Genomic DNA, 12,904 nt, shown 5'->3' with positions numbered 1-12,904 from the left:
AGAGCATGCAGCATATCATGCATTGTCTTCCTGATCGTTATTTTATATTAAAATAACGATTGGAAATTCATTCTAATATAATCCTTATTATTATAATCATGATTATTTTTATTGTTTGTTTCGTTTTTGTTACTGTTATTATTTTTATCATTATTACCATTATTGTTATTATTACTTGTAGTTGTAAAAGTAGTTATTGTGGTTTTTTTGCTTTGATTCCAGCAAGTCTGGACCTCATTCACACTTTTAAAACAAACACAAAGTTTACATCTAGAAATTTTAAAATCAAATCAAGTTTAATCTGGATTTGTTTATTTAATTTGACTTTTCATGTTGTTGTAGTTTTTTTTTTTTTATCATACTGACTATGGGAAAACATAATAATATTAATAATAATTACAGTTATTATTAGCTTTTACAAAAGGTAAACATGCTAGGCTATTGGCTACTAGCAGCTAGCAGCTACACAACAGCTAAGCACGCAATAGCACACAAGCAACATTCCACACTACAAAATAATAAAAGTATGTGTGATTTCCACTGATATCGAATCTATATTGGTCTTGGCCAGGGGACATACAAACCCCAAAACCAGTGAAGTTGGCACGTTGTGTAAATGGTAAATAAAAACAGAATACAATGATTTGCAAATCATTTTCAACCTATATTCAATTGAATAGACTGCAAAGACAAGATATTTAACGTTCGAACTGGAAAACTTTGTCATTCTTTGCAAATATTAGCTCATTTGGAATTTGATGCCTGCAACATGTTTCCTAAAAGCTGGCACAAGTGGCAAAAAAGACTGAGAAAGTTGAAGAATGCTCATCAAACACTTATTTGGAACATCCCACAGGTGAACAGGCTAATTGGGAACAGGTGGGTGTCATGATTGGGTATAAAAGCAGCTTCCATGAAATGCTCAGTCATTCACAAACAAGGATGAGGCGAGGGTCACCACTTTGTCAACAAATGCGTGAGCAAATTGTTGAACAGTTTAAGAAAAACCTTTCTCAACCAGCTATTGCAAGGAATTTAGGGATTTCACCATCTACGGTCCGTAATATCATCAAAAGCTTCAGAGAATCTGGAGAAATGACTACACGTAAGCGGCAAGCCTGTGACTTTCGATCCCTCAGGCGGTACTGTATCAAAAACCGTGTGTAAAGGATATCACCACATGTGCTCAGGAACACTTCAGAAAACCACTGTCAGTAACTACAGTTTGTCGCTACAAGCTGTAAGTGCAAGTTAAAACTCTACTATGCAAAGCCAAAGCCATTTATCAACAACACCCAGAAACGCCGCCGGCTTCGCTGGGCCCGAGCTCATCTAAGATGGACTGATGCAAAGTGGAAAAGTGTTCTGTGGTCTAACGAGTCCACATTTCAAATTGCTTTTGAAAACTGTGGATGTGGTATCCTCCGGACCAAAGAGGAAAAGAGCCATCCGGATTGTTACAGGCGCAAAGTCGAAAAGCCAGCATCTGTGATGGTATCAGGGTGTATTAGTGCCCAAGGCATGGGTAACTTTCACATCTGTGAAGGCACAATTAATGCTGAAAGGTACATACAGGTTTTGGAGCAACATATGTTGCCATCCAAGCAACGTTATCATGGACGCCCCTGCTTATTTCAGCAAGACAATGCCAAGCCACGTGTTGCAACAGCATGGCTTCATAGTAAAAGACTGCGAGTACTAGACTGGCCTGCCTGTAGTCCAGACCTGTCTCCCAAGTTTTTCAGTTCCAACATTAAATATTTTGTCTTTGCAGTCTATTCAATTGAATATAGGTTCAAAAGGGTTTGCAAATCATTGTATTCTGTTTTTTTATACCATTTACACAACGTGCCAACTTCAGTGGTTTTGGGTTTTGTACGTTTGAACGTCAAAAACAAAGCAATAAGACATTTTTCTGAAAAACATGTGGATGATGTGTTTCCTCCATGTCACCTCTTTGGACTCGCTGCGTGCAGGTCCTAGCAGGAGAGAGTACATGACGTCTTTGCCCCCCAGGAAGAGACGGTCACGGTACTCGTCCAGATAGACGGCGGACAGCGAGAGTTGTCCGTGATGACCGCTGAAGATGGACGACCTGTTGGTGGACAGCAAATCTGCAGAACAGAAAAGATTGACCTTATTATTGATCACCTTTGTCAGTGAATACTGGTACAAGGACAGAGTCCTGGTCTAAATCGGCCACGCTTTGGAGGTACGGTGTTAAAATAGTCTAACTTGTGTCCTTCTAATACGGATGTGGACCGAGATGGAACCCTACGCGAGACATCAACACAGTTTGCATCATGCATCTTACCATACAGCTATTCAGCCGACCATTCTCAGTTACGTTTTAGCTGGTCTCTGGGTATGGCTTTAAAACGGCACCATGAATCAAAGTAGCCTTGTGTACATTGAAATATCCATCCATCCATTTTCTACCGCTTAGTCCCTTTGGGGTCGCGGGGGGCGCTGGAGCCTATCTAAGCTACAATCGGGCGGAAGGCAGGGTACACCCTGGACAAGTCGCCACCTCATCGCAGGGCCAACACAGATAGACAGACAACATTCACACTCACATTCACACACTAGGGCCAATTTAGTGTTGCCAATCAACCTATCCCCAGGTGCATGTCTTTGGAGGTGGGAGGAAGCCGGAGTACCCGGAGGGAACCCACGCAGTCACGGGGAGAACATGCAAACTCCACACAGAAAGATCCCGAGCCTGGGATTGAACCCAAGACTACTCAGGACCTTCGTATTGTGAGGCAGACACACTAACCCCTCTGCCACCGTGCTGCCCTACATTGAAATATGATCTATAAAATACTCCCAAATATAGAAATGTCTATAATGTCATTTCTTACTTTACTTGATTTTGTTTTTAGTGACATTATATGGTTAAATGTGTCATTTCTAACAATGAATGGGTATGGCTTTGAAATATGATCTATAAAATACTCCCAAATATAGAAATGTCTATAATGTCATTTCTTACTTTACTTGATTTTGTTTTTAGCGACATTATATGGTTAAATGTGTCATTTCTAACAATGAATGGGTATGGCTTTAAAACGGCACCATGACTCAAAGTAACATTGTGTACATTGAAATATGATGTATAAAGTACTCCCAAATATAGAAATGTCTGAAATGTCATTTATTACTTTACTTGATTTTGTTTTTAGCTGCATTATATGGTTAAATGTGTCATTTCTAACAATGAATGGTATGGCTTTAAAACGGCACCATGACTCAAAGTAGCCTTGTATACATTTAAATATGATCTATAAAGTACTCCCAAATGTAAAAATGTCTATAATGTCATTTATTACTTTACTTGATTTTGTTTTTAGCTACATTATATGGTTAAATGTGTCATTTCTAACAATGAATGGGTATGGCTTTAAAACGGCACCATGATTCAAAGTAGCCTTGTGTACATTTAAATATGATCTATAAAGTACTCCCAAATATAGAAATGTCTGTAATGCAGGGGTCACCAACCTTTTTGAAACCAAGAGCTACTTCTTGGGTACTGATTAATGCGAAGGGCTACCAGTTTAAAAACACTTAAATAAATTGCCAGAAATAGCCAATTTGCTCAATTTACCTTTAACTCTATGTTATTATTAATAATTAATGATATTTACACTTAATTGAACGGTTTAAAAGAGGAGAAAACACGAAAAAAAATGACACATTTTGAAACATAGTTTATCTTCAATTTCGACTATTTAAAATTCAAAATTCAACCGAAAAAAAGAAGAGAAAAACTAGCTAATTCGAATCTTTTTGAAAAAATTAAAAAAAGAATTTATGGAACATCATTAGTAATTTTTCCTGATTAAGATTAATTTTAGAATTTTGATGACATGTTTTAAATAGGTTAAAATCCAATCTACACTTTGTTAGAATATATAACAAATTGGACCAAGCTATATTTCTAACAAAGACAAATTATTATTTCTTTTAGATTTTCCAGAACAAAAATGTTTAAAGAAATTCAAAAGACTTTGAAATAAGATTTAAATTTGATTCTACAGATTTTCTAGATTTGCCAGAATATTTGTTTTGAATTTTAATCATAATAAGTTTGAAGAAATATTTCACAAATATTCTTCATCGAAAAAACAGAAGCTAAAATGAAGCATTAAATTAAAATGTATTTATTATTCTTTACAATAAAAAAAATAAATTTACTTGAACATTGATTTAAATTGTCAGGAAAGAAGAGGAAGGAATTTAAAAGGTAAAAAGGTATATGTGTTTAAAAATCCTAAAATCATTTTTAAGGTTGTATTTTTTCTCTAAAATTGTCTTTCTGATAGTTATAAGAAGCAAAATAAATAAAAATAATGAATTTATTTAAACAAGTGAAGACCAAGTCTTTAAAATATTTTCTTGGATTTTCAAATACTATTTGAGTTTTGTCTCTCTTAGAATTAAAAATGTCGGGCAAAGCGAGACCAGCTTGCTAGTAAATAAATAAAAAGTAAAAAATAGAGGCAGCTCACTGGTAAGTGCTGCTATTTGAGCTATTTTTAGAACAGGCCAGCGGGCTACTCATCTGGTCCTTACGGGCTACCTGGTGCCCGCGGGCACCGCGTTGGTGACTCCTGCTGTAATGTAATTTATTACTTTACTTGATTTTGTTTTTAGCTACATTATATGGTTAAATGTGTCATTTCTAACAATGAATGGGTATGGCTTTAAAACGGCACCATGACTCAAAGTAGCCTTGTGTACATTTAAATATAATCTATAAAGTACTCCCAAATATAGCAATGTCTGTAATGTCATTTATTACTTTACTTGATTTTGTTTTTAGCTACATTATATGGTTAAATGTGTCATTTCTAACAATTAATGGGTATGCCTTTAAAACAGCACCATGACTCAAAGTAACCTTGTGTACATTGAAATATGATGTATAAAGTTCTCCCAAATATAGAAATGTCTGTAATGTCATTTATTACCTTACTTGATTTTGTTTTTAGCTACATTATATGGTTAAATGTGTCATTTCTAACAATGAATGGGTATGCCTTTAAAACAGCACCATGACTCAAAGTAACCTTGTGTACATTGAAATATGATGTATAAAGTTCTCCCAAATATAGAAATGTCTATAATGTCATTTATTACTTTACTTGATTTTGTTTTTAGCTACATTACAGTATATGATTAAATGTGTCACTTCTAACAATGAATGGGTATGGCTTTAAAACGGCACCATGACTCAAAGTAGCCTTGTATACATTTAAATATGATCTATAAAGTACTCCCAAATATAGAAATGTCTGTAATGTCATTTATTACTTTACTTGATTTTGTTTTTTAGCTACATTATATGGTTAAATGTGTCATTTCTAACAATGAATGGGTATGGCTTTTAAACAGCACCATGACTCAAATTAGCCTTGTATACATTTAAATATGATCTATAAAGTACTCCCAAATGTAGAAATGTCCATAATGTCATTTATTACTTTACTTGATTTTGTTTTTAGCTACATTATATGGTTAAATGTGTAGCTTTAAAGAATTAATGGGTATGCCTTAAAAACGGCACCATGACTCAAAGTAGCCTTGTGTACATTGAAATATGATCTATAAAGCACGCTCAACGCTGCCAAATATACAGACATCTTTAATGTCATTTAATTCTTTACTTGATTTGAAGTGACTACGTGGTTTACTTACCACAATCATGGTTTTAAAAGTGTTTCTCCTAAAACTAACTTTGTTTGCAAGCAGATGTTCCAAAGAATCAGGTGTGGTGTTTTATTTAAAACAAAAACAAAACATTGAATGACCCCCTACATTAGCCAAAAAACAAACAATACATTATGGGTACAAGGTGGAAGCCATTTAGTACTTGCTAACACTAAAATGTTTTAGCTATAGGCCTCAGAGTCATACAACATGGTACTTGGCACATGCTAACTGTTAGCATGCTAACTTTTTTTTAGCTATATGCCTTAGAGTCATACAACTTGGTACTTGACACATGCTAGCTGTTAGCTTGCTAACTTTTTTAGCTATATGCCTCAGGGTCAAACAACATGGTACTTGGCACATGTTAACGGTTAGCATGCTAACTTTTTTTTAGCTTTATGCTTCAGAGTCATACAACATGGTACTTGACACATGCTAACTGTTAGCATGCTAACTTTTTTTTTTTACCTTTATGCTTCAGAGTCATACAACATGGTACTTGACACATGCTAACTGTTAGCATGCTAACTTTTTTTTAGCTATATGCCTTAGAGTCATACAACTTGGTACTTGACACATGCTAACTGTGCACATGCTAACTTGTTTAGCTATAGGCCTCAAAGTCATACAACATGGTACTTGAGACATGCTAACTGTTACATGCTAACTTTTTTTTTTAGCCTTATGCTTCAGAGTCATACAACATGGTACTTGACACATGCTAACTATTAGCATGTTAACGTTAGCATGACAACTTTTTTAGCCGTATACCTCAGAGTCAAACAACTTGGTACTTGACACATGCTAACTGTGCACATTAAGATTAAGATTAAAGTACCAATGATTGTCACACACACACTAGATGTGGTGAAATTTGTCCTCTGCATTTGACCCATCCTCTTGGGGAGCAGTGGACAGCAGCGGCGCCGCGCCCGGGAATCATTTTGGTGATTTAACCCCCAACTCCAACCCTTGATGCTGAGTGCCAAGCAGGGAGGTAATGGGTCCCATTTTTATAGTGTTTGGTATGACTCGGCTGGGATTTGAACTCCAACCTACCGATCTCAGGACGGACACTCTAATGCTAACTTGTTTAGCTATAGGCCTCAAAGTCATACAACATAGTACTTGAAACAAGCTAACTGTTAGCATGCTTACTTTTTGCTATATGCCTCAGAGTCATACAACATGGTACTTGGCACATGCTAACTGTTAGCATGCTAACTTTTTTTTTTAGATTTATGCTTCAGAGTCATGTCGGGCAAATTAATAATATGGTACTTGACACATGCTAACTATTAGCATGTTAACATTAGCATGACAACTTTTTAGCCGTATGCCTCAGAGTCATACATCTTATTACCTGACATATGCTAACCTTCTTAGCCAATTGCTCATTTGCACGCCCCAGAGTCATGTATATCTTGGCTCTTGACACATTCTAACTGTTAGCATGCTAATGTTAGCACTTCTGTTGTTTTTATCGCCACATTAAGATAGACCCAGCATGGTGGGAAATTGCAATGGTCATAAATTCCTCCCATATGGTCCGATTCTCCTGAAATCTTGAAGGCTGGCCGGAGCGTTGCCGGTCTGCGAATCTGTCCGCTGATTGGCCAGCTGCAGCGTGCCGTCGATTGTAGTTACGTCATGGCGTAGCCAGACAGCCAATTGGCGGTCTAAGCGAACAGAATTTAGCTACCTCGCGCTAGCATTTGATGCGTCGCCATTCAATAGCATAACATTATTTTAGCACGGGCATGTCCCCCCTGCCCCACCCACCCCAAATAGAATGTTACCATAAAATGTACTTTTTCTTTTTCTTATTTGTACGATGAAATCCTGCCAATTTTATTTTTACCGTAAAACTGACTATTTTTGGACAGTGTACTGCGTCACAGGAGCGCATACAGTAAGCATGTTTTGACTTCATCCTTCCAAATATGGTTCCTTGTCTGATAAAGTCAGACAGTAAATCCTGGCTCGCAAAAAGTCCAAACCCGAGGAACAAAGACCAGGAAACATAACTCTCACCGCGGGGTCACGATGTAAAACCTGCACTTTCCGTCCAAAGACAAGTTAATCTTGCACCCGTTGGAAACATGTGCGGCTCCCACACATCCAGCCATATATCTGTGGGGGCCGGTGCGGGATGGGGACCCTGATTCTGCACCTGGTTGCAGAATCACTCCCGAAAATACAGCAGCTTCAAAATTCAGGCACTGAATATCAAAAACCATGATTTTTAGGTGTAAACATACAAAATTTGCTAAAAAGCGAGTATACAATGTTAGCAACCTATTATACGAGACATTAGCACACTTCAAAGATGGTGCCATGTATCGAAATTCATGATTTTTAGATTTTTTTGCTAAAAAGCTTACAAACATTTTTAGCATGCTAACGCTCTCACAAATATGGTAAACGCACGTTAACTATTAGCTAACTTGCTCAAAAGCACTGACTATCACAAACCATGATTTTTAGGTGTAAACATACAAAATAAGCTAAAAAGCTAGGATACAATGTTAGCATCCTAATGTTAGTATTTTAGCATACTTCAAAGAGGGTGCCAAGTATCAAAATTCATGATTTTTAGGTCTAAACATAAACATTTTGCTAAAATGCTAGCTAAAAATTTTAGCATGCTAATGTTCTCACAAATATGGTAAACAGATGTTAACTGTTAGCATAAGTGCTCGACAGCACTGAATATCACAAAAATGTTTAGGTGTAAACATACAAAATTAGCTAAAACGTCAGCATAAGATGTTAGCATCCTCATATAAGGGACATTAGCACACTTCAAAGATGACGCCAAGTATCAACATTTGTGAGTTTTAGATTTAAACATAAAAAAATAGCTAAAAAGCTAGCAAAAAATTTAAACATGCTAACATTCTCACAAATATGATAAACGCACATTAAATGTTAGCATACTTGCTCGACAGCACTGAATATCACGAACCATGATTTTTAGGTGTAAAAATACAAAAGAAGCTAAAAAGCGAGGATACAATGTTAGCATCCTAATATACGAGACATTAGCACACTTCAAAGATGGCGCCAACTATCAAAATTCATGATTTTTAGATTTAAACATGAACAGTTTTTGCTAAAAAGCTAACAAAAATGACTTTTAGGTCCAAACATAAAAAATACCTAACAAGCTCGGCAAAAATGTTAGCATGTCCTAACAAATATGCTAACATTTAACATGTGTTAGTGTTTTGTTTTTTGCTGGTATCAGACCAATACCTGATATCAATATTGGACCAAAACTTAACAACTTTTCTTCTGTCATTACAAAGAGATCCAACTTGTAAACTTTCTGTGAACATCCTGCTTCTTTCTTTCTCTCTCTCTCTATGTCTCTCTCTCTCTCTCTCTCTCTCTCACACACACACACACACACACACACACACACACACACACACACACACACACACACACACACACACACACACACACACACACACACACACACACACACACACACACACACACACACACACACACACACACACACACACGGGCACACATTCATATTCTTGTATTTGTTACCTTCTTGAGACCTCCGAAAAATGCCTACCTCTTTAGGACCACCCTTTCTAGATATATAAAGATTAGTATTTACAACATTAATAATATATACATACTATGCAAATATAAAAAGGTAAGCTTTTAGTAAATTTAGATTTTTTTGAATATTTTGTTTGTAATTGGGTTTTAATCTTCATTATTTACTTCAAGTTACTACAGTATGTCTCTATATACATATTTATTATTTGTTTTATTAATGTTGGCCAAATGGGCGCATTTTAATTTCTTACACACACTTGTTATTACACATGTGGACCAGAGGGGTAGCACTTCACATTTTTACACACACTTGTTATTTCATATGTTGACCAGAGGGGGAGCACTTTTAAAAGCGACACACAGTCAATTTGAAAAACCCCTCCTTTTTGGAACCACCCTCATTTTGATAGATTTCACCACCTGTCAGCACCTGTCAAATGAGACATTTTCTATTTTTTGTTTTTTGTAATGTGCTTAAAGGCCTACTGAAAGCCACTACTACCGACCACGCAGTCTGATAGTTTATATATCAATGATGAAATCTTAACATTGCAACACATGCCAATACGGCCGGGTTAACTTATAAAGTGCAATTTTAAATTTCCCGCTAAACTTCCGGTTCGAAACGCCTCTGAGGATGACGTATGCGCGTGACGTCAATCATTGAAACGGAAGTATTCGGACACCATTGAAGCCAATACAAATAGCTCTGTTTTCATGTCATTATTCCACAGTATTCTGGACATCTGTGTTGGTGAATCTGTTGCAATTTGTTCATTGCATTATGGAGAAAGAAGCTGAGCAAGCAAAGAAGAAAGTTGTCGGTGCGAAGTGTCTATTTTGCGAGGGAAGTCAGCAGCAACACCGGCGCTTCTTTGTTTACATTCCCGAAAGATGCAGTCAAGATCGAAGAACTCGGACAACAGAGACTCTTACCAGGAGGACTTTGATTTGGATACACAGTTGCGATACCGTGAGTACACAGCTGCGCTTCCAAACATTTGATCGCTTGCTATAACTAGCTCGAGCTAGTAGCTAGGAGCTAGGAGCTAGCAATAGGATTAATTTGTGGCATATTAAATATAAGCCTGGTTGTGTTGTGGCTAATAGAGTATATATATGTCTTGTGTTTATTTACTGTTGTAGTCATTCCCAGCTGAATATCAGGTCCCACCCGCGCGCTTCCAAACATTTGATTGTACGTAACTTTGGTTAAATATATAAGCTTTATGAACCTTGGGTTAGGTGAACGGTTCTTTGGGCTGAGTGAGTGTGTGTGTTGTGCAGGTGTTTGAATTGTATTGGCGGGTTATATATACGGGATCCCGTCCATATTACCCGCTTGAGCTATAACTAGCTCGAGCTAGTAGCTAGGAGCTAGCATAACAAACACTTAGGTGTTTTTATGCGGGATTAATTTGTGGCATATTAAATATAAGCCTGGTTGTGTTGTGGCTAATAGAGTATATATATGTCTTGTGTTTATTTACTGTTGTAGTCATTTCCAGCTGAATACCAGGTCACCCCCGGCTCTCACAGCATCTTCCCTATCTGAATCGCTTCCACTCCCCACTAGTTCTTCACTTGCACTTTACTCATCCACAAATCTTTCTTCATCCTCGCTCAAATTAATGGGGAAATCGTCGCTTTCTCGGTCCGAATCTCTCTCACTTCATGCGGCCATCATTGTAAAGAATAGGGAACTTTGCGTATATGTTCAATTGACTACGTCACGCTACTTCCGGTAGGGGCAAGCCTTTTTTTTATCAGATACCAAAAGTTGCAATCTTTATCGTCGTTGTTCTATACTAAATCCTTTTGGCAAAAATATGGCAATATCGCGAAATGATCAAGTATGACACATAGAATAGATCTGCTATCCCCGTTTAAATAAAAACATTTCATTTCAGTAGGCCTTTAAGGCCGATAACAAAGGAGTCACGGACCACAGATGGCCCCTGTGCCGCACTTTGGGCAACTCAGCTGTAGAAGCTAACTGTTAATAGCCACTATAGTCTTAGTAGCGTAGTGTATTTGTTCATCCTATGGTCAGGGGACGCGGGTTGTCTTACATCAGCACCGGAAGTTGTAAAATCAGCTGTTCACCTGGCAGGTTTTTTGGGGGGATGAATAGGGAACTGCCGTCTTGTTTTGTCATATATTGCTGCCTTTGCACCTGTCAATGTTTACTTCTGTGTGCACATTAAAACGACAAAAAATCCTGACTTTGTAGCAATGTTCACAGACTGTAATATTTGGCTGTCTATTAGATGCAATGGTTTTCTGTATTAGGACCATGATTATAATTACCATGACCATGATTTCGGTCCTAACTTGTTCACCGGTCCTCATATGGAAGGTACTTTTCCTTGTTGATGTCTCAAGAAGATTAGAAACACACACACACACACACACACACACACACACACACACACACACACACACACACACACACACACACACACACACACACACACACACACACTTCATTACCAACAGGGTGAAGGTTTGAATATTTTACGACTGGATGGTGTTTCCTAACAGGGACGCGATGAAAGGACACAGGCGAGCTTTAAAGTCGCACATAAAACGTTGGTGGCGGGAAAAGGCGTCCACGCTGGAGACGGGCGCGACACGACGACAGGCAAAGACGAGGTCAGCGCCAGGAGGAGGGAGGCGTCGTGTGGGAAAATAACGAGCACATTTTGCTCTTTCTTGCTTTTGGGAAAAGTGAACAAGAAATGCTTGCAATGTTCTCAAATAGTCAAGATGTTTATACTTAATACGGAGCAATCAACATTATTTACAAATAAACATAGATAACATGAAATTGTAATTAAATTATTAAATAACATATGATAAATAAAAACAAATAATAATTCAAGCTTAATCTAGTTCTACCATAACAATGTAAAAGGTTAATATGGTCTGCTACTATTTCTTCTCTCTCATATCTTTTTGAATCCAGTTATTCATTTTATTTTTGTATTGTTGCGTTTGTATCGATCAATATTGATAACAGAGGTAAGTATTTTTATTCATGATCAATTAGCAGGACAGATGAATAAATAAATACTTTATATTACAGTGAATGATAATGTAGTCAATTAAATTAAATTGAACTGAATTAAATTAAATTAAATTAAATTAAATTAAATTAAATTAGATTAAATTAATATAATTAAATTAAATTAAATTAAATGCACAGAACACTGTAAACAAAACGTCGGTAAAAAGCAGGGCATGTGAAATATTAATTAATAATTGACGAGCACGTCGTATGAAAGCATATCCCAAGCCTCCTCCTGCTCCATCACTGGTAATAAAGTCTCCCGTTAGAACACTGATTGTTAGCGGAGAACTACTGTGTTTAAAGTTTTGCATTACCCAGTTTCAGGAGCATATTTTTTTGTATGTTTTGATTTTAATTTTAATTTTAATTTTAATTTTAACTTTAGTTTTAGTTTTAGTTTTAGTTTTAGTTTTAATTTAAATTTTTGTTTTAGTTTTAGTTTCAGTTTTAGTTTAAATTTAAATTTTAAAATTCATTTAAAAATTCCTTTTAAAATTAATTTTAAAATTAAAAAAAACATTTGATTTAAAA

At 36.5% G+C, this 12,904-nt stretch overlaps 1 protein-coding gene across 1 annotated transcript in view; it reads right to left on the bottom strand.

Annotated features, from left to right (window-relative positions):
• The window catches only part of sema3bl (sema domain, immunoglobulin domain (Ig), short basic domain, secreted, (semaphorin) 3bl), a 225,655-nt gene that overhangs the window by 138,599 nt on the left and 74,152 nt on the right, over positions 1 to 12,904 (bottom strand). The window contains 1 exon segment of the mRNA XM_062057997.1: positions 1,954 to 2,114. Coding sequence (XP_061913981.1) covers positions 1,954 to 2,114 — 161 coding nt within the window.

This window comes from Entelurus aequoreus, linkage group LG01, assembly GCF_033978785.1.
Source record: "Entelurus aequoreus isolate RoL-2023_Sb linkage group LG01, RoL_Eaeq_v1.1, whole genome shotgun sequence".
Classification (NCBI taxonomy): Eukaryota; Metazoa; Chordata; class Actinopteri; order Syngnathiformes; family Syngnathidae; genus Entelurus; species Entelurus aequoreus.
Note: the sequence above shows the minus strand (reverse complement) of the source record. Positions and strands in the feature narration are given on the sequence as shown.